This window comes from Delphinus delphis, chromosome 9 (assembly GCF_949987515.2).
Source record: "Delphinus delphis chromosome 9, mDelDel1.2, whole genome shotgun sequence".
Classification (NCBI taxonomy): domain Eukaryota; kingdom Metazoa; phylum Chordata; class Mammalia; order Artiodactyla; family Delphinidae; genus Delphinus; species Delphinus delphis.
This window is the reverse complement of record NC_082691.1, coordinates 74346245-74361919: the sequence shown is the minus strand read 5'-3', so window position 1 is coordinate 74361919 and position 15675 is coordinate 74346245. Positions and strand designations below refer to the sequence as shown.

The 15675-nt window shown below is 38.8% G+C and overlaps 2 protein-coding genes across 8 annotated transcripts in view; one reads left to right on the top strand and one right to left on the bottom strand.

Annotated features, from left to right (window-relative positions):
• Positions 1–15675, top strand: part of TFEC (transcription factor EC) — a 668004-nt gene that overhangs the window by 147055 nt on the left and 505274 nt on the right. The window lies entirely within an intron of this gene.
• Positions 5880–13710, bottom strand: CAV2 (caveolin 2). The gene is made up of 3 exons (XM_060020767.1): positions 13415–13710; positions 12890–13077; positions 5880–8449 (listed from the first exon to the last, which is right to left on the bottom strand). Exons 1-3 carry the CDS (start codon positions 13562–13564, stop codon positions 8299–8301), a joined length of 489 nt encoding a protein of 162 aa, XP_059876750.1. The 5' UTR covers positions 13565–13710; the 3' UTR covers positions 5880–8298.

The following is a 15675-nucleotide window of genomic DNA, read 5'->3' as shown; positions in this document are numbered from 1 at the left end:
GTTTTAATAAAATCGTTCTTTGTACAATATTTTTCATCTTTTATGTGGCCCTTTACTCACCTTTAGAATAAATAATATCAACAACTCTGGCTCTTTTTCAGGGGTCTATTTTCAAATTTATAATCATCATAAGATCTTCCTCTTGTCTAAATAAAATGTACATAAATAATTCAGTTGATCGCTCACTTGTTTTTTCTATACGATAAAATTTTTTTTTTGATATTTTATTTCCAATGCTTTGATCATGGCCCTCCCTCACCCCTTCCGCCCTCTTCATGGCCCCTGCACACGGAGGCTACCATGAAATTGATTGAATATGCTAGATACTCTGTGGAGATTTCATTTAGTTTATATTACCTAACCCTAAATAATGTGTGCTATTTCTGTGACTGCCTCAACACAGTCATGTCTAAACTGGGAAGGAAGGCTTGCTTGTATCTTACGCTTTTTATATATTCCAGTGTGATGACTTCTCATTTTCCATATGGCTCCCTATTATGATATTGACTAGTTTATCACAACTGCTTTGTGAGAAACTATGTATGTAAAAAATGTTTGTTTTTGCAGACATGTTCATTTGGTGATTTCTTTATTTTGGTGCACTATTTGCAAAGTTTCAATCAGAAAGAATATTAAACTTTGTGAGATCATTTAAGACAGAGTTCTAAAGAAATCAAGATCATGTGTGATCCACTGAATTTTTCTTTGTCTTATAGCAAAACATTGTAAGCCTTCACCCTTCAAAGCCATCTAAAATATTCAGTTCATTGGACTGGATGAGAGCAGAGAGGAGGAGAAAGAGGGAAGGAAGAGCAGAAGAGTGGGTGGATCTCTGCTCGCCATTGCCAATAGTGGGAAATATAAACACCATGCCCTATGATAGGTGTTCAGCATAACTGTTATTGCAAAGCACAGACAGCATTACTATATTAAAGTGAATGAAAAATTAGGGGAAAATGAGTGTGGGGATCACAGTACTAGTTATCACTGTAGAAAAATGTTTGTTAAAATTTTATGTGTGCAAAATGGAATACTATAATGTTGTTCTATAATACCACCTAATATCTTAGTAAAAATTACATATATATGTAACTTTTACTAATATACATATATACACATGAATGCTGATAATGTGTGGAGACACATACACTGCTATTGCAATTGTAAATTGTACAAGCCTATTGAAAAGCAGTATGACAATATACAACCAAGCCATTAATATGATTGTGTACGCCAATCTGGTTTTTCTGTTTTTAAAATTTCTCATGAGCAAATTATCTTATTGGAGGAAAATAAAATTATATATGGTTTTCCCTAGAATTTTCAAGGTAAAATAAATGACAGTAGGATTGCATAACATACTAAAAGCTGTACAAACTGACAAGAAATTTCCAACCAAATGAAGATATGAAATATGGCCCCTATATCGAAAGGTATATGCTTAGCCTAACGAGAAATTATTACTGTAATTATTAAAATTTTACATGTCTAGGTGTTTAGTATTGAGGAGAAAGATCATCATTGTGTTTCTGATACATAATAAGAAAGTTTTTGTTAAAGGTAGTACAATTTTATGAAATTTATAAAACATGGGAATAATAGCATGTGAAAGATAATTTTCTTTTTAAAAAATTTTTTTTAAGATTTTTTTTTGGTGTGGATCATTTTTAAAGTCTTTATTTGAATTTGTTACAATATTGCTTCTGTTTTATGTCTTGTTTTTTTGGCCCTGGGGCATGTGAAATTTTAGCTCCCTGACCAGGGATAGAACCCGCACCCCCTGCATTGGAAGGCGAAGTCTTAACCACTGGACTGCCAGGGAAGTCCCTGAAAGATATTTTTCTGACATTAGCTGGAGTGTTAGGGCCTAGGGCACAGATCATACAGGGAAGGAAATGGTGTGCTCAGGAAAGTAGAGAATAGGGCTGGGGGAGGGCTCAGGGATCAGAAGGGGGCAGAGTGAGGAAGGTACAGGGAGCCCAGATACCAGGTTGTAGGGCGCTCCCACCACTGAGGACTTTGTACTGACTCCATTTATGGGAGAAAGGAAAGAAAAAAGGTGCTTCTCATAGCAGGAAAGATGACATGACTGAACAACGAATAAAAAAGAAGATTTTGGTCGGAAGGCAGAATTAGTCATTAGAACAGCCATATCCACATCCTAGAAATAGCCGATAATCTCTGTAGTGATTAAGAGCCTGAACTCTGGTGTCAGACTCTCTTGGCCCAGATCTTGACTCCCATGTGATCTTGGGAAAATTCTTCAACTTAAGGACATCAGTTTTCTCATCTGAAAAACAATAATAGAACCCACATCATAGAGTTATTGTGCAGATTAAATAAATGCCCAGCAAGTAATAAATGCTTAACAAATGGAAATGTTATTATTTGTACCAGAGATCAGGATTCTCCCACTGTTGTAATGCATGAAGGATTCCAACTGGTGTCCTCCTCAGTAAAAGAAACATGTTATCTTTGCCACCTGCCTCCCTGGGAAATGCTGTGTTTATCCCTGCAACTTTCCAAATGACTCTTGTTTCACTGTCCCAGTTAGCTGAGCCAGCACTTGGCTGGAACTGGTGTGCCATTCAGTTAGAGGCAGGTCCTGCCTCCTGCCCTTCTCTCCCCTTTTGTTACTGGCAGGTGCTCGATGACAAGCTACTCAGAGGCAGGGAGAGAAAAGAATGCTCCAAAGATGACCTGTAGCTCCTATCTCTTCCTGAACCATTTATGTCTGGGAGAAATATTTGCCTTTGGTTACGTGCTCTTTCCCACTCTGAGTCATGTCTCTTCCTTTCTTTCATCATTCTCCACCCCTACCTTTTCCTATAATGGCAAAACAACTTCTCCAGCTGTGCAGCCAAGCTGAATGACCTGACACGTCCAAGTGCAGGCAGATAGGTGTCTGTCCTATTTTTGGATAATTGTTGAAGTGGTGTCCTCTGATTTCTCTGACTGCTGCATGGTCTTCTTTCTTTGCCACAGATACATGGCAACAGTCAACAGCACAGAGAGGTGAGGTGGAAGAGAGACAGATGGTCACAAGTTGTAGTACAGTTTTCATTTTAACTTTTGCTCTTCTGCCATTTTCTTTAGGGCACAGGGTTCTAGGAGAGCCCTCATGCCCCCTCCCAAGGCCCTTTTCATTTAACAAGATATAAGGAACTTTCCTTTATGGTCTTAGCTGACTTCAACTCCTTCCACCCTGTTCAGACCCCTTCGCTAGGGGTTTGAACAGAGGTGTCCAAAAGCAAAACTGTGAAGGGTAAAGATTGTGTCATTGGAGCCTCCTGTTCTCCCTTTTCTGTCTTGACTTTCACTTTGGTGGCGTGTCTTTTAATCAGTGTAAGATGCTCTCAGGTGGCACTCCACTCAAGGCCCTCATGCTAGGGCCCCTTATATAGTTTTCAGCATCCCCTTCTCAGATCATCCATTCACAGTGAAGTAATGGATGTCTACTAGTAGACTGAAATGTTACCTCACCCAAAGGTATCATTCATTTAAACAAGCATCAAGGTGTAAGGCTGCAGTGGGAGCAGTTCAGATATAGTCTGAAGAAAGAAGCTGAAGAGTGGGTGCAAAAATGGTTTTAAAATACAACAGGGTGCCTTCTTTTGCTCATTTGGCAGTAAACAGGGAGAAGAAATTGGGAAGATTAGCTATGGAAGCCGAAATTATTTTTATTCCTAAAACATATAACCTAGATATCTAGTATATCCTTATCTTCTGCTCCCTCCTCCTTCAATTCCTTCTCTTGTCCTCCCTACATACACATATACCGTGAAGGAAGGAAATATACCAAATCCTGATTTATGATAAGTTGCATTAGTGGTGCAACATTTTCATTGCAACACTACCTACTTTTTTTTTATCTGAAAGTAATATGTAATCTTGTAAAAATTCTTTAAGCTCTTGTTATCTTAAGTAAACATTCAAAAATGATGAAATTGCAAGCTAAAGAAACTGGGCCATTTTTTATGTGATTTCTCCACTATGCTATTTAATTTGTCCTGGATTCAAATGAGACAGTGTATGGGACTGTGTTTTCTAAAATGTAAAACTCAATAAAAACAATGTTTTAGTATAAATTTCAAAATGGGAAATAGGATAGTAAAAGAAATAGCAACATTCTAAAATGCCAGAGAGAATGTTTCCAAACAGTTTTAAGTACTAGCATTTCCTACCCCTGAAGCCGTGAAAATAAATTTCAGGCAAGAAAATTGAGAGTAAAGATAGGCATTACCCCAAAAGATGAAATATACTTGATATGCTTTACATACATTTTCATTTTCCCAACTTAATGATTCATGAGTGAGAAAATGATGAGAAGGAAAATCTTATTAGGATCAGTACTTTTCAAACCCCTCATGCAAATGAAGAAAATTATGATGTCAAAATGTGATTCCCACTCCAGCTCTGCAATCATCCCAAATTTTCTTCAATTATTTATTCATGTAGTTGTTCATTCAGAAAATATTGATTGACCTCACTAAGTGCTTGGCACCATTTTAGAACCCCAGGAAACAAAGATGAAGTCATATTTTTGGTTCTCAAAGACCTAACCAGCAGTCTAGTGGGGTTATTTAACAGGGTTAGTTTTACCATGTGGTAAGTGATAATAGGGGTTTGTACAAGATTTTATATGAAGACATAGAAGAAGCACTTAATGTGGTGGGGTTCTGGAAACAGGAAGGGTTAGACAGGCCATGAGGGGAAGAGTGATGCTGCCATGGACAGGAGAGGGCTGGGCACTTCAGTGAGGGCTGCAGAAGATAGTTGCTGAAGACAACAGTGGGTTGATAGTGGAGGCCTTGTGAACACTGCTCAAGAGTTTGGATTTTATTCTAAGGGCAATGGCATATAATTGATAGTTTAAGCAGGGGAATGACATGGAGTCTTCATGAGATCACTTCTTTTTTGAAGGGGAAGATGGATTGGAAAAGATCATATTGAAGCTGGGAGTGAGACCAGTTAAGAGGCTGTGGCAACTAGGCAGGCAAAAGATGAAGATGGCCGTGATTATGGTGGTATAGCAGTGATTTGGGTAGAAAAATCTATAAATAAAATAAATTGTAATTAATTTAAAATAGAGTAACATATTATTGGGGGGAAACTGTCACAATAATAAAGACTTAGAATTGTTGTAAATCTAGGAATCCCTGTCATGAAGAATCAAAGCCACATACAGTCTCATAATCAACAGAACTGTGAAAAGTGAATGCATTAATTCCTGTGTTTATAGCATGCCAGTCCTTTAATTGATAAAAAATTCATGATTTTAAAAAATGCCTTTAAAAAAATTCCTGGACTGAACAGCAAGATTGCATATACATGCATGTACATAGCCAAGTCTTCATTCTACAGCAGTCACAGGAAACAATGAGATGGGACGCTCCTAAGAGATCCTTGAGTCTAATCCTCTCATTAAAGATAAGAAAACTGAGACCTTGAGATTAAACCATTTGCAGGAGGTGACACACCTCAGTAATGGCAGTGCTGAGACAGGAATCCAGATGCCTGACCTGGAGGGCAGGGCTCTTTTCACTAAACTCCAACAGCTTCCCAAGAAAGGTATTTAAATAAATTCATGGGATGTAGACAACTATTGAAAAGAGGGACTTTTAAGTTCTTCACAACTTTAAAGAGCACTTTAAAAAGCTAAACGCATGTTTTATTATTGGAGATTGGTCATTTTTCCAGATTAACTCACAACAAGAAAATCTATGCCAATATCAGCAACTACTTTTCACATATTGACTTTCCAAAAATAATTTTGGACTCTGGTCTGGCTTCATGGTACTGGTATGCAAGAACATGTGACTTATATTGTTTTATTTTCTTATTTAAAAAATTGAAAACAAAAATATGAGTTTATTTAGCATTAGCAAGATACTTTATTTCATGAAGAATATGAAGTATGGTTGGTTTAAGAACATGCTATTCTATCATATTCATCAAATGATAGAAATGTTTATAGGGAACCTCTTAAATGCTGGGAAAACAAAAAAGTTAAATTACCAATCTTGTAATTTTCCACAAATACATTCCTGAATAAGCAATAACTCATGTATTTTTATATATTATGAGTTTTTTAAATAAGGAAAAATTAGTTTTAAAATGTTCTTTATTGATGAGTTTGACATGTAGTAAAAGCAATAAACACATTTTATGAGTTTTTAAAAAGTTTATTATGGATACTGGGAAAGTCCCATCATCACCCACCTCTTCCCCACCCCCAAATAAAAGAACCAACATATTTGCACATGAAACCTGGATTCACTTGGTACAAAATTTCAATCTTTGAAATAAAATAGTTAATGGCAAATCTCAATAAAAAGTTATTTTGAAAATGATCAACGTTATTCAGAAATAAGGAAATCACATATTCTACGTTTTGCAAGTTAATAGGTTTTGTTATATGACTGTGTATATATTTTGGCTTTAAAACTTGCCAATAACTAGAAGATAGAAGCTCATGATTTATTTAAATAGATATTTTATTGATCAAATACATTTGCCCAATCAACATATCCAAATATTTTTTAAAAACATCTTAAATATAAGGTATAAAGTCATGAGACTTATTGACCTTTTTAACTAACTATATAGTAACATCTATATAGTCAAATGAGTAGTAATGCTTGAAGTTAATGATCATGAGAGTGTTTTCTAAGGATGAATGGCCTAAGGCAGCTTTGAAAAATCTCTTTTGTAGCTACCTTCAAAAGGATATGAGTTTCATAATCTGATCATTCATTTGCTTTGGTCCCCAATAGTATTCCAGTACAGTCATCCTGTATATTCACCAGCCTTAGAATTTGGGAAAATAAAATTAATCTTCATTGAATGAGGAGTTGTCCTCTATGAAGATATTCAAAGGAATGTTAATCCGAGTTCTAATAGTAATTCTGAAATTTGAGCATTTATACACTTTTAAGATATGCAAATTATAGTTAACCACTCACATCAGAGACATCTTTTGTACATGCCTATCATTTTGCAATAGAGATTTTTAAAACAACAGTGACTCATAACACTGAAATAGGACTCTACAGTTCAAAAATAATAAGAATAATTTTATACTGTGTAACAAGACTCATATTAGATAACATCTTGAAAGTTTGCAGCTGTTAGTTTTTAATTTATATATACGTAGCTCAGTAGCATGGACCCAGTAAATTGACAACTCTCCTGAAATTACTACGTGAATTACTGTAGTTGAAATTGTACTTAAGTGTCAGAAATAGCCTTTATTTTAAAATGTTATTAAATAGCAGCAATATTACTTGAAGGTAAAGCGAAACATTAATAGGAATGCAGAATACAGGTTTAATTTCTAATTACAAGACAGAAAGCATCTCCTAGATGAAATATCAGTTGGGTTTGTATTAAGATCACAGCCAGATAAACATCAGCCATAAAACACTTCAGGATTTTGCTTGGAAAAGTTAGAAAGAAAAGCCTTGTATATCTCTTTTCCATTCTATTACCAAAGAAGATGCATATGCTTACGTAATCAAGAGAGTGCAATCTCACCAGTGAAGTTCCTTGTGGAAGACACATTTACTCCTCCTATATATTAACTCAACAAGATAACAAATATAATGAGTTCTTTAAAGCAAATATAATGAGTTCTTTAAATCTGATTAGAGAAACATTTACAATAAGTACAAAATATACAGTAAATTGAAACATCTTGTTAAATATGCCTGTAGGTTAACTATGCCCTATTTAAAGGAACATACTTTCATGAATCTATTTTCACATTTGTTTTATCATATTTGAGAGCCCCTATCATCACTGTATACTTTTGTTACTGTAATTTCTAGAATCTTTGTATTATCTTATCTCTAAGTATCCCCATGACTTTACCTGCAAAGGTAATTTAAAAAGTATTACTTCCAAAGTAAAAGAAAAATAAGAAATTCCATATTTTTATGAGCAGTTGTACACAAAACTATTGTAGTGTTTGAGAGAAATGTCCCTTGATCATTATAGATTCATCATTACAAAATGTATACTTACATACTAAAGCAAGAACTGTCTGCCTTCAAAATTAAGTGTTGCCAACCTACTGAGTAATTCTGGTTATAAAGTTAGATATGAAATCCTTGGCTTTTAATATAGAAAAGTATTATTTGAAAAGATCTGAAAATAAACATTGCTACATGTGGTTGCCCATCTTAATAGCTTTCTTAATTTGAACATTTGGGGAATTAACAGAACAGTAGTGCCTTTATGTTATAACAACAAAGAAGTATTACAGTATCCAAATCTCTGGACCTGGGGTCCAAGTATTCAGTCATGGCTCAGTTGCAGGCTGACAGAAGAGAAGCTGCGTCCTACGCTCCTACACAGTGGGGCAATGACAACATCTGTCACGCTCTTCCATATTGTCTGCACTGAAGGCAGGACCATTAGGCAGGTCTTTACAAAAGGCATTATAATCCTGGAATGGAGGAAGAGAGATGTGTAAAGATTATTAGTGTTACCAAATAAGGCCACTGACTATTGCATATGCATGAAAAGATATAACAATGGCCCAGTTCACCTAAGCCGGATTAAGCATTTGAAACAAATGAACAGTGACCCACATCATGATAAGATGCACAGAAAATATGTTGCTTAAAAAAAATAAACAAGAATGTACATGATAAACACCAATATTCTTTCTATTGGTAGCAGGCAATCTAAAATAGTAAAGCAAAAGATAAACAAAATAGTAAATTTATATACCTGATCTCTGCCCCTAAACATTAACCTGCCTAAATCTTCATATGTCTCTGAGGTCCTACTTCCTGGTAGCTTTTCCTGTTGTCTCATCCCACTTCCTCCCCATTGGACCAGGCTGGGTTGGATACCCCTTTTTTGTGCGTGTAAAGTACTGCAACAAACTTCTTAATCCTCAAATTTACCAAAAGATATCATAATGGATGCTAACTGCTTATATTTCTGTCTTTCCTATTAGAATGTAAGCTTTTTAAGTTAGGACATCCTTTACCCTTAATAAATGTTTGAGCTGAAGTGAATTTAGTATTCTCATATGCTTTATATTATTAATTTTCCACAGTAATTACACACACTGAAAAAGGTTGTGTAGTACAGTTATAAGAGCCCTTCAATTATGTCAGAACTCTTAGACAAGAAAAACTAGAGTATCCTAAATTTATTTTTTCTTTATGCCTTTTCTTAAGATAACCACATATTTTCATATTTCTGAGGCTGGTTAATTTTTTCTGTAGTCCTCTGAATAATGTTCTTTGTCATAGTAATGCTTTTTGGGCACAGAAGTGTTTGTGAACTCTCAGGCATTGTTGGAGGGCTTCAATAGAATTTTTATTATTACTCGGGTGGGCACAAAGAAATAAGGTTGATTTTCTTGGTTTACTATTAAAATGTGACTTAAATAAAGGTCTGTTGTATTTAGCCCAAAGTAAAGAGAAGATCAGGCATTTGAGTGATTGAGATATTTTTAGAATACTGAATTATTCATATTGACTGCCTGCATAGATTATATTTATCTTGTGTTTTGTTCCAAGTGCTAAAGACTTGAAGCAATTTTTTAAAGAAAATTAATTACTAGGTGTTTCAGAATTACATAGTTGAACAGAAACCTGAATGATAGCAACTTTTAACTTCTTATCCCATTATGTTTCTCACTTGATATGTGGCCTTGGGCAAATCACTACAAATTAAAGTAAGAATAGGAAATCTTATAGACCAGCTATCAGGATTAACACTTATTATGCATCCCTGACAGGTCCATATGATGCTGTCATTATAATGAATAATAAATAGAACTATTTTGAAGTCAGAATATATAATGAAACAATTATGACAAAATAATCTCAATTTGACTTAAGTTTAGTTTGGAAAGCTTCCTAGCCAAATTCACTTCCCTCAGAATATAATGCACTTTCCATTCTTTCTTAGGCTGAGACATTTTCTTTCCCCTAACTCTTTAGATCTCCATGTCCTAAGAGGGAATTAAACACAGGACAAAAGTGCAGCAAAGTGCAATTGCCCACATTTGAGGACTCAGTTCATAGGATGTGGTGAACTCATTTTATTTTCTTCAAGTTGTTGTTCTCTCACTTTGGATCAGAGGATCCAGTGATCCACTGACAACAAACTTAAATTGTGTTATCAACATCCCAGTTAGTTTCCTTTCTGAAACTCCAGGCAATTTGGAGTGACCCAAAACTTGGTTGGGGCTCTATGTGACCAACCAAATATTGCTTAAATAAATCTTATAATTAGCAAGATTATATATTTATCCATTGGATAATAAATCCATTAGAACTGGGACTTTTGTTTAGCTTTGTATTAACTATAGTTCCATAAGACTGCCTTGTCACAGCAATTTGCTGTATTAAAAAGTCTTCTGGGAAATGAGACTGCTACTACTGAATTTCCATCAGTTGGACCATTTATTTGAATTGCATCCCAGCAAAAATAAAAGGTAGAGGGGTCCACGCCACATTTCTTTGGTATGATCCACTTATGACCAATAACCTGTGGTTGCCAAATGGCATATACCTCAGTTTATGGTATGGACTCAAACCAATTCACCGGTCCCTAATGACCTGTACTTCTGGCCTAGGATCCAGCATCACCAGACTGAGTTCTGAGTGTTTTGTTTTTGTTGTTTGTTTGTTTAAATAATCTAAAGTCAGATCCATTGTGACCATGCAGTGTGGTTCAAAGAACTTATTACTGCATATTTTCATAGCTTTTATCACCAAGAAAAAAAGTTTACTCAAATGGGTTTGCTCTTCTATAAGGCCTCTCCTTGATCTGGTCTTATTGTGTCACTGGAATGTGATCCATTAATGATAAATCTATTTTAGCAAGGTATAAACTAACTTTTAAACATTTTTGTTTGAAGTTACTCCTCTACTTGCAATCACAGCTGCCTGATGACAAATGTATGACAGTTAAATATTAATGTCCCACATGAATGTAATTTGAAAAATAAGCTATAGTTAAGTAATACATTTTCTGTGGCTGAAAAGGAAGTGGTTTGATGATTCACCTCTGGAAGCACTACACAAAAAACATCTCCCATTCTCAGGAGAGCCAGGTGGAGAGAAGCATCATTTGGTTAATTGTAGTTTTACTTATATCTCTCCGCCATTTAGTAAATGGAAACCTTTTTGTTGTCAGTTATTCCACAAGTGCTTTAGGGAAGCCTAGCTTTGTTGACTGGCACTCTATGTTTCCAAATAGCTTCATAGCCAACATTTCACAATATGTTATGTGGTCACTCAGTTTTTCACATTTTGGAAGGTGAGAAAATGGACATAGAGTTTAGATGACTGGTTTTATTCAATTAGGGATCCAAAATTTTATGCACTGACTTGGGCATCTTTAAAAAAAATTCATGTGCTAATGTCAAAATATAAGCTTAACTATATATATCCTTTGTTGATCTGCTCATGTAAACAGGCAAAGATTTTCATTCCTCTGGCAGTTTTCTGGCACTTTCAATATAGTTTAATTGTTTACAGTTTTTAGTGATCAAATTAAATTGATGTTTGTTATTTATCCTTTACTTGTTGGGTGAACTTCAATTTATCCTTTAAAAGCCTTTGTAGACCCTTTTCTTTTTAAAAGCCTTCCCTGTGCTTCCCTCCTCCACAGATCTAGCTGGGTTGTCCTCAGCAGCCACCTCTGTACCTAGCCAGTTGTCCTGATGTGCTGTGAGTAAGCTGAAGGCAGATCTTGCATCTTATTCATTCTGGGCCCAGTGCCCAGCACAAACTAAGCACTCAATAAATTTTCTTGGTTGAACTAACTAGCTAGCTAACTGACTAAAGAAATTGATTCAGATGGTAAAGGGGAATGGAGAACAATTTCATAACTTCTAACAATGAACACAACATGTATTAGGGTGTGGCAATACCATATAAAGTGATTATGAAAGACATGGAGACATCTGGGGTTATACATTTCTGCAGGACTGCCCTAAAAGACAAGCTTGGCAATTGTTGCCATACAGGGGATAATCTGAATGTTCTTCCTCTCAGAATAAAGTGGACATTTTTAAAAACAACAATAACAAAACTTCTTGGTAAAATATGACATTTCCTTTTAAATTTTTTAATGCTTAGAAATGTTCTCTATAGCTTTATGATGCATTTCGTGTGTGAATAAAGTTACTCAAAATGTCCCAAAATGTCCAATAGGTTTCTATATTTATTTCCCCTTTTACTAGATGCCACTCCTGTTGGTGCCTCATAGGTGAAAAAGTAACTTGGAAGCCTTCTCATTTCATTATCCTGCAGTTTGAGTTTCATTCATTTGTGCTGGGGACCCCTTCACCTTAACTGCACACATCTTGCCTCTCCTCTGTTCTCATCCTTGCCATTTGCCAGTGACAGGATTGGAGCCGCCTCTCCATAGCACTGCTTAACCAGGTCTGACATCCCTCTGCAATGATACTGTCACTGGCATTCTGCTCAGAGATCTCTTTTGTTTTACCCCAAGCACGGGTGGTGACTGAATAAAAGGTGATGAAAGAAATAAGAGCCCTGCCCAGAACCATGGGCACAAGTCAAAACAGGGCCCTATGAGAGAGCAGCCTGTGGCTGGAAGCATGGCTTCGAGATCTCCACCTCCACAGTCAGCTGGGCTTTAGCATTCGAAGGAAGATCACACCCGTGGACAGAGGGACCTTCCTTCTTCTGTTTAAACTCCTAACCCAACCTACAATTCTAAAGAAAGCACACTACCCTTCAAGGCCTCCCAGTTCTTCTACTGCGTTCAGAGATGATGCGCCTTCTTTCGCCTGCAAGCCGGCCTGGGAGAAGGGGAGGGCAGGGGGCAGGTGGCAAAGAACATTCCTACGTTTCAGAAAGCCGGCCCACCCCAGTGTGCCCCTTCTCACCAGATGTGCAGACAGCTGAGGATGGCAAAGAGAATTCCCGCAGCGAAAGCCAAGGGAATGGCCAGGAACACCGTCAGGAACTTGTAGATCACGTATTTGCTGATTTCAAAGAGAGCGTGGCTGCAGATCCACACTTTGTCAGAAGAGTGCGTAGACGCGGGCTCTGCAATCACATCCTCGAATCCCACCTGCGGAGACAAGACTCAGAGATCCTGAACTGTCGCCCAACCTGCCTCTCCAGGATACGGGAGAGCTCGGGGTGGGAGAAGCAAGAAAGAAAGACTTGGCTGCGGTGCCCCACCTTCTCTTAGGGTCATGGTGGGCGGACAGGAATTTGGCTAAGAATTCCTGGCTACTCAGGCGGCCCCACAGAGGGAATCCGGATCCCGTACCCTGCGGCGCTGACCCAGTGGCGAGGGTGGGAGTTGGGGTCGGAGCAAGTTAGAGGGGGCACCCCCACTCCCAGGCCTTAGCGGGGACTTGGGTCAGCCTCAGGTCCAGGGTAGGGCCCGCCCCAGGCTTCACCTTGAGATGCGAGTTGAGCCGGTGGGGATCTCGGTCGCTGCCTGGATCCACGAACTTCTCGGGGTCGGCGTAATCTACGCTGCTGTGGCGGCTGTAGGAGTCCTCGTCCATGAAGAGCTGGACATCCGCCTTCTCGGTCTCCAGCCCCATCTCAGCGCTTGGTGCGCGGCAGCTGCAGCCCGGCTGGCGCAGCGCGGCTCCCGGCCCGCGCAGCTTCGCCTTCCCGTTGCGCTCGGCCCCGCCCCGCCTCTCTTCGCCTCGCCTCTCCCAGAGCGGCCCGGACGGCGGTAGCTTCCCGCTGCCGGCTTCTGCTCCCGGGCCCGCGCGGCCCGAGTCCCGCCCCTCGGCCCGGCCAGGGGGCGGGGGCCGAACGCAGCCCGCGAGATGGCTCCCTCCCCGCGCACCCTGCCGCCCGTCCCTGGTCGGGTTCCAGTCCGGCCCAGGCCAGGAGAGGGATCAGGGGGATGTCCAACCAGGCAGATCCCGGCCCTGCCCAGGTGGGCGAAGCGCGTCTCGGGGATGAGGACCCGAATTCGGCCCACAAGGGGCAGGAAGGCTTCTTGGGTCACATTGGGGCAGGAAGGCTTCTTGGGTCACATTGCACGACACCTAGAACTGTATGTGTAAGAGCCGGCAGGTTGACCCAGGGATAACGGACACACTGCAGCGAGGCAGCTTGGTGGTTAAGAGCGTGGAGGTATCGAATATGAAGGCCTGTGTTCACCTGTAGGCTCTACTGTTTACCTTGTGTGCTCCGGAGCGAGGTACCGAGCCTCTTGGAAGCCTCCTTATAAGGAGCTGCCTCCTTGTAAAATGGGAGCAGTGGTGCTTGCTTCACAGTGTTGTCCCGTGAGAATTAAATGAATTAATTCAAGTAAACCTCTTACGTGGTCCCTACACACAGTACGCTTCCAATCAACGTTGTTACTGCTGCACTGTGAGATAAGCAGCCATAACACACCTGAATGCCAGGCAACCTTGCAAGTGCCAGGGGACCCCGCAAGCACATCAGCTCTTCAGCTATCCCAGTACCCAGAGTATGTGAGTCAGCTGGAGGCACCATGAGAATATGAAACTTGGTACGTGAGCCTCCTAACCCCTATGGGTTTGCATCTTCAGACCATAAGGGGAGGTCTGATTTTTTTTTTTTTTTCCACTCTCTCTCTAAATTATAACTTACTTTTCCTTTGGATCAGATCCTGTTGAAAGATTTCAGGTATCTCTAAGATGCAGTCACATCTGCAACTACCTTGTAGGAACCATGTAAACAAACCCCTATCATAAAGCCACACTGCAGTAGATGAACCAGCCTGTGAACTACTCACACAAACGCTTTCAGAAGGGAGGAGCTTGCACGTTCATAAAGGGTTTAAGGTCTGGTGGACTTACACATGGGGGAGGAAAAGCACCTAGTGAAAATTTGCTGAAAGCAAAATAATGAGTCCTAGACTTGAGGGGGTGCCTGCAGCTTGCTCAGAGCCTAAGGCATAGTAGGCACCCTGTAGGTATTGCTGAATACAGGAACTCACTGCACATATCAAATCCCCTTGTGTGAACTAGATTTGAAGAATTACTTCTTCTGAAAGAAAAAGACTATTTTTGAAAATATACGAAAAAACAGCAGGATCCGAATTGGAAAAATACTTTGGTGCCAAAACTCAATAGTCTAATAATTAAATAAAAAGTTTACGTACTGCTACTACTGCGTATGGATGGCAGTGTTGTAACGCTGTAGAGTGTTAACATAGTTGAATGTTATGCAAACTTTGCTCCTTCTCTCCCAGAAGTGGTTCTGCTTGCCCATTCCCTTATTTCTTATTTTCTTTCCCAATTTTATCTATGTTCAATTAATTCCAAAGTGATGACTTAGACATTCTGCTTATTGCTTTTTCTATATTTCTCTACTTCCTCTATTCACCAACGCACACTTGACTCTGAGAGTTGGGACTTTTCTAGAGTTGTTGCCCAACAACTGTTTATCAAAGTGAATAGAAAAATTAATCCTTAAGGAAATCCGTTATATCAATTACCAGGAGATGGAAAAGAAGAGAGAGTTTACAGCTAAATAACATTTTGTACAAACTTATTTTCCTCAAACTTAAAATTCAAGTTTCAAGTTTAAGATTTCCAGATGTTTCATCCAAAGAAGAAAGTCATTCCCATAGTGCTAGAGTGGGCTTAAGCAGTGGCTGAAAATCTGGCGTTAGGGCTTCTTTCCTTATCCTTCTCTGTCCTCTTGCCACATTTACATTTCTAGTGGG

Excerpts from the sequence above, each read along its gene's own strand:
- CAV2 (XM_060020767.1), bottom strand. The coding sequence starts at position 13,564 with ATGGGGCTGGAGACCGAGAAGGCGGATGTCCAGCTCTTCATGGACGAG. Across the intron at positions 13,078-13,414 it reads GGCTCAACTCGCATCTCAAG|GTGGGATTCGAGGATGTGAT; the intron begins GTGAAGCCTGGG and ends TTGTCTCCGCAG. Across the intron at positions 8,450-12,889 it reads CTCAGCTGTCTGCACATCTG|GATTATAATGCCTTTTGTAA; the intron begins GTGAGAAGGGGC and ends CCTCCATTCCAG.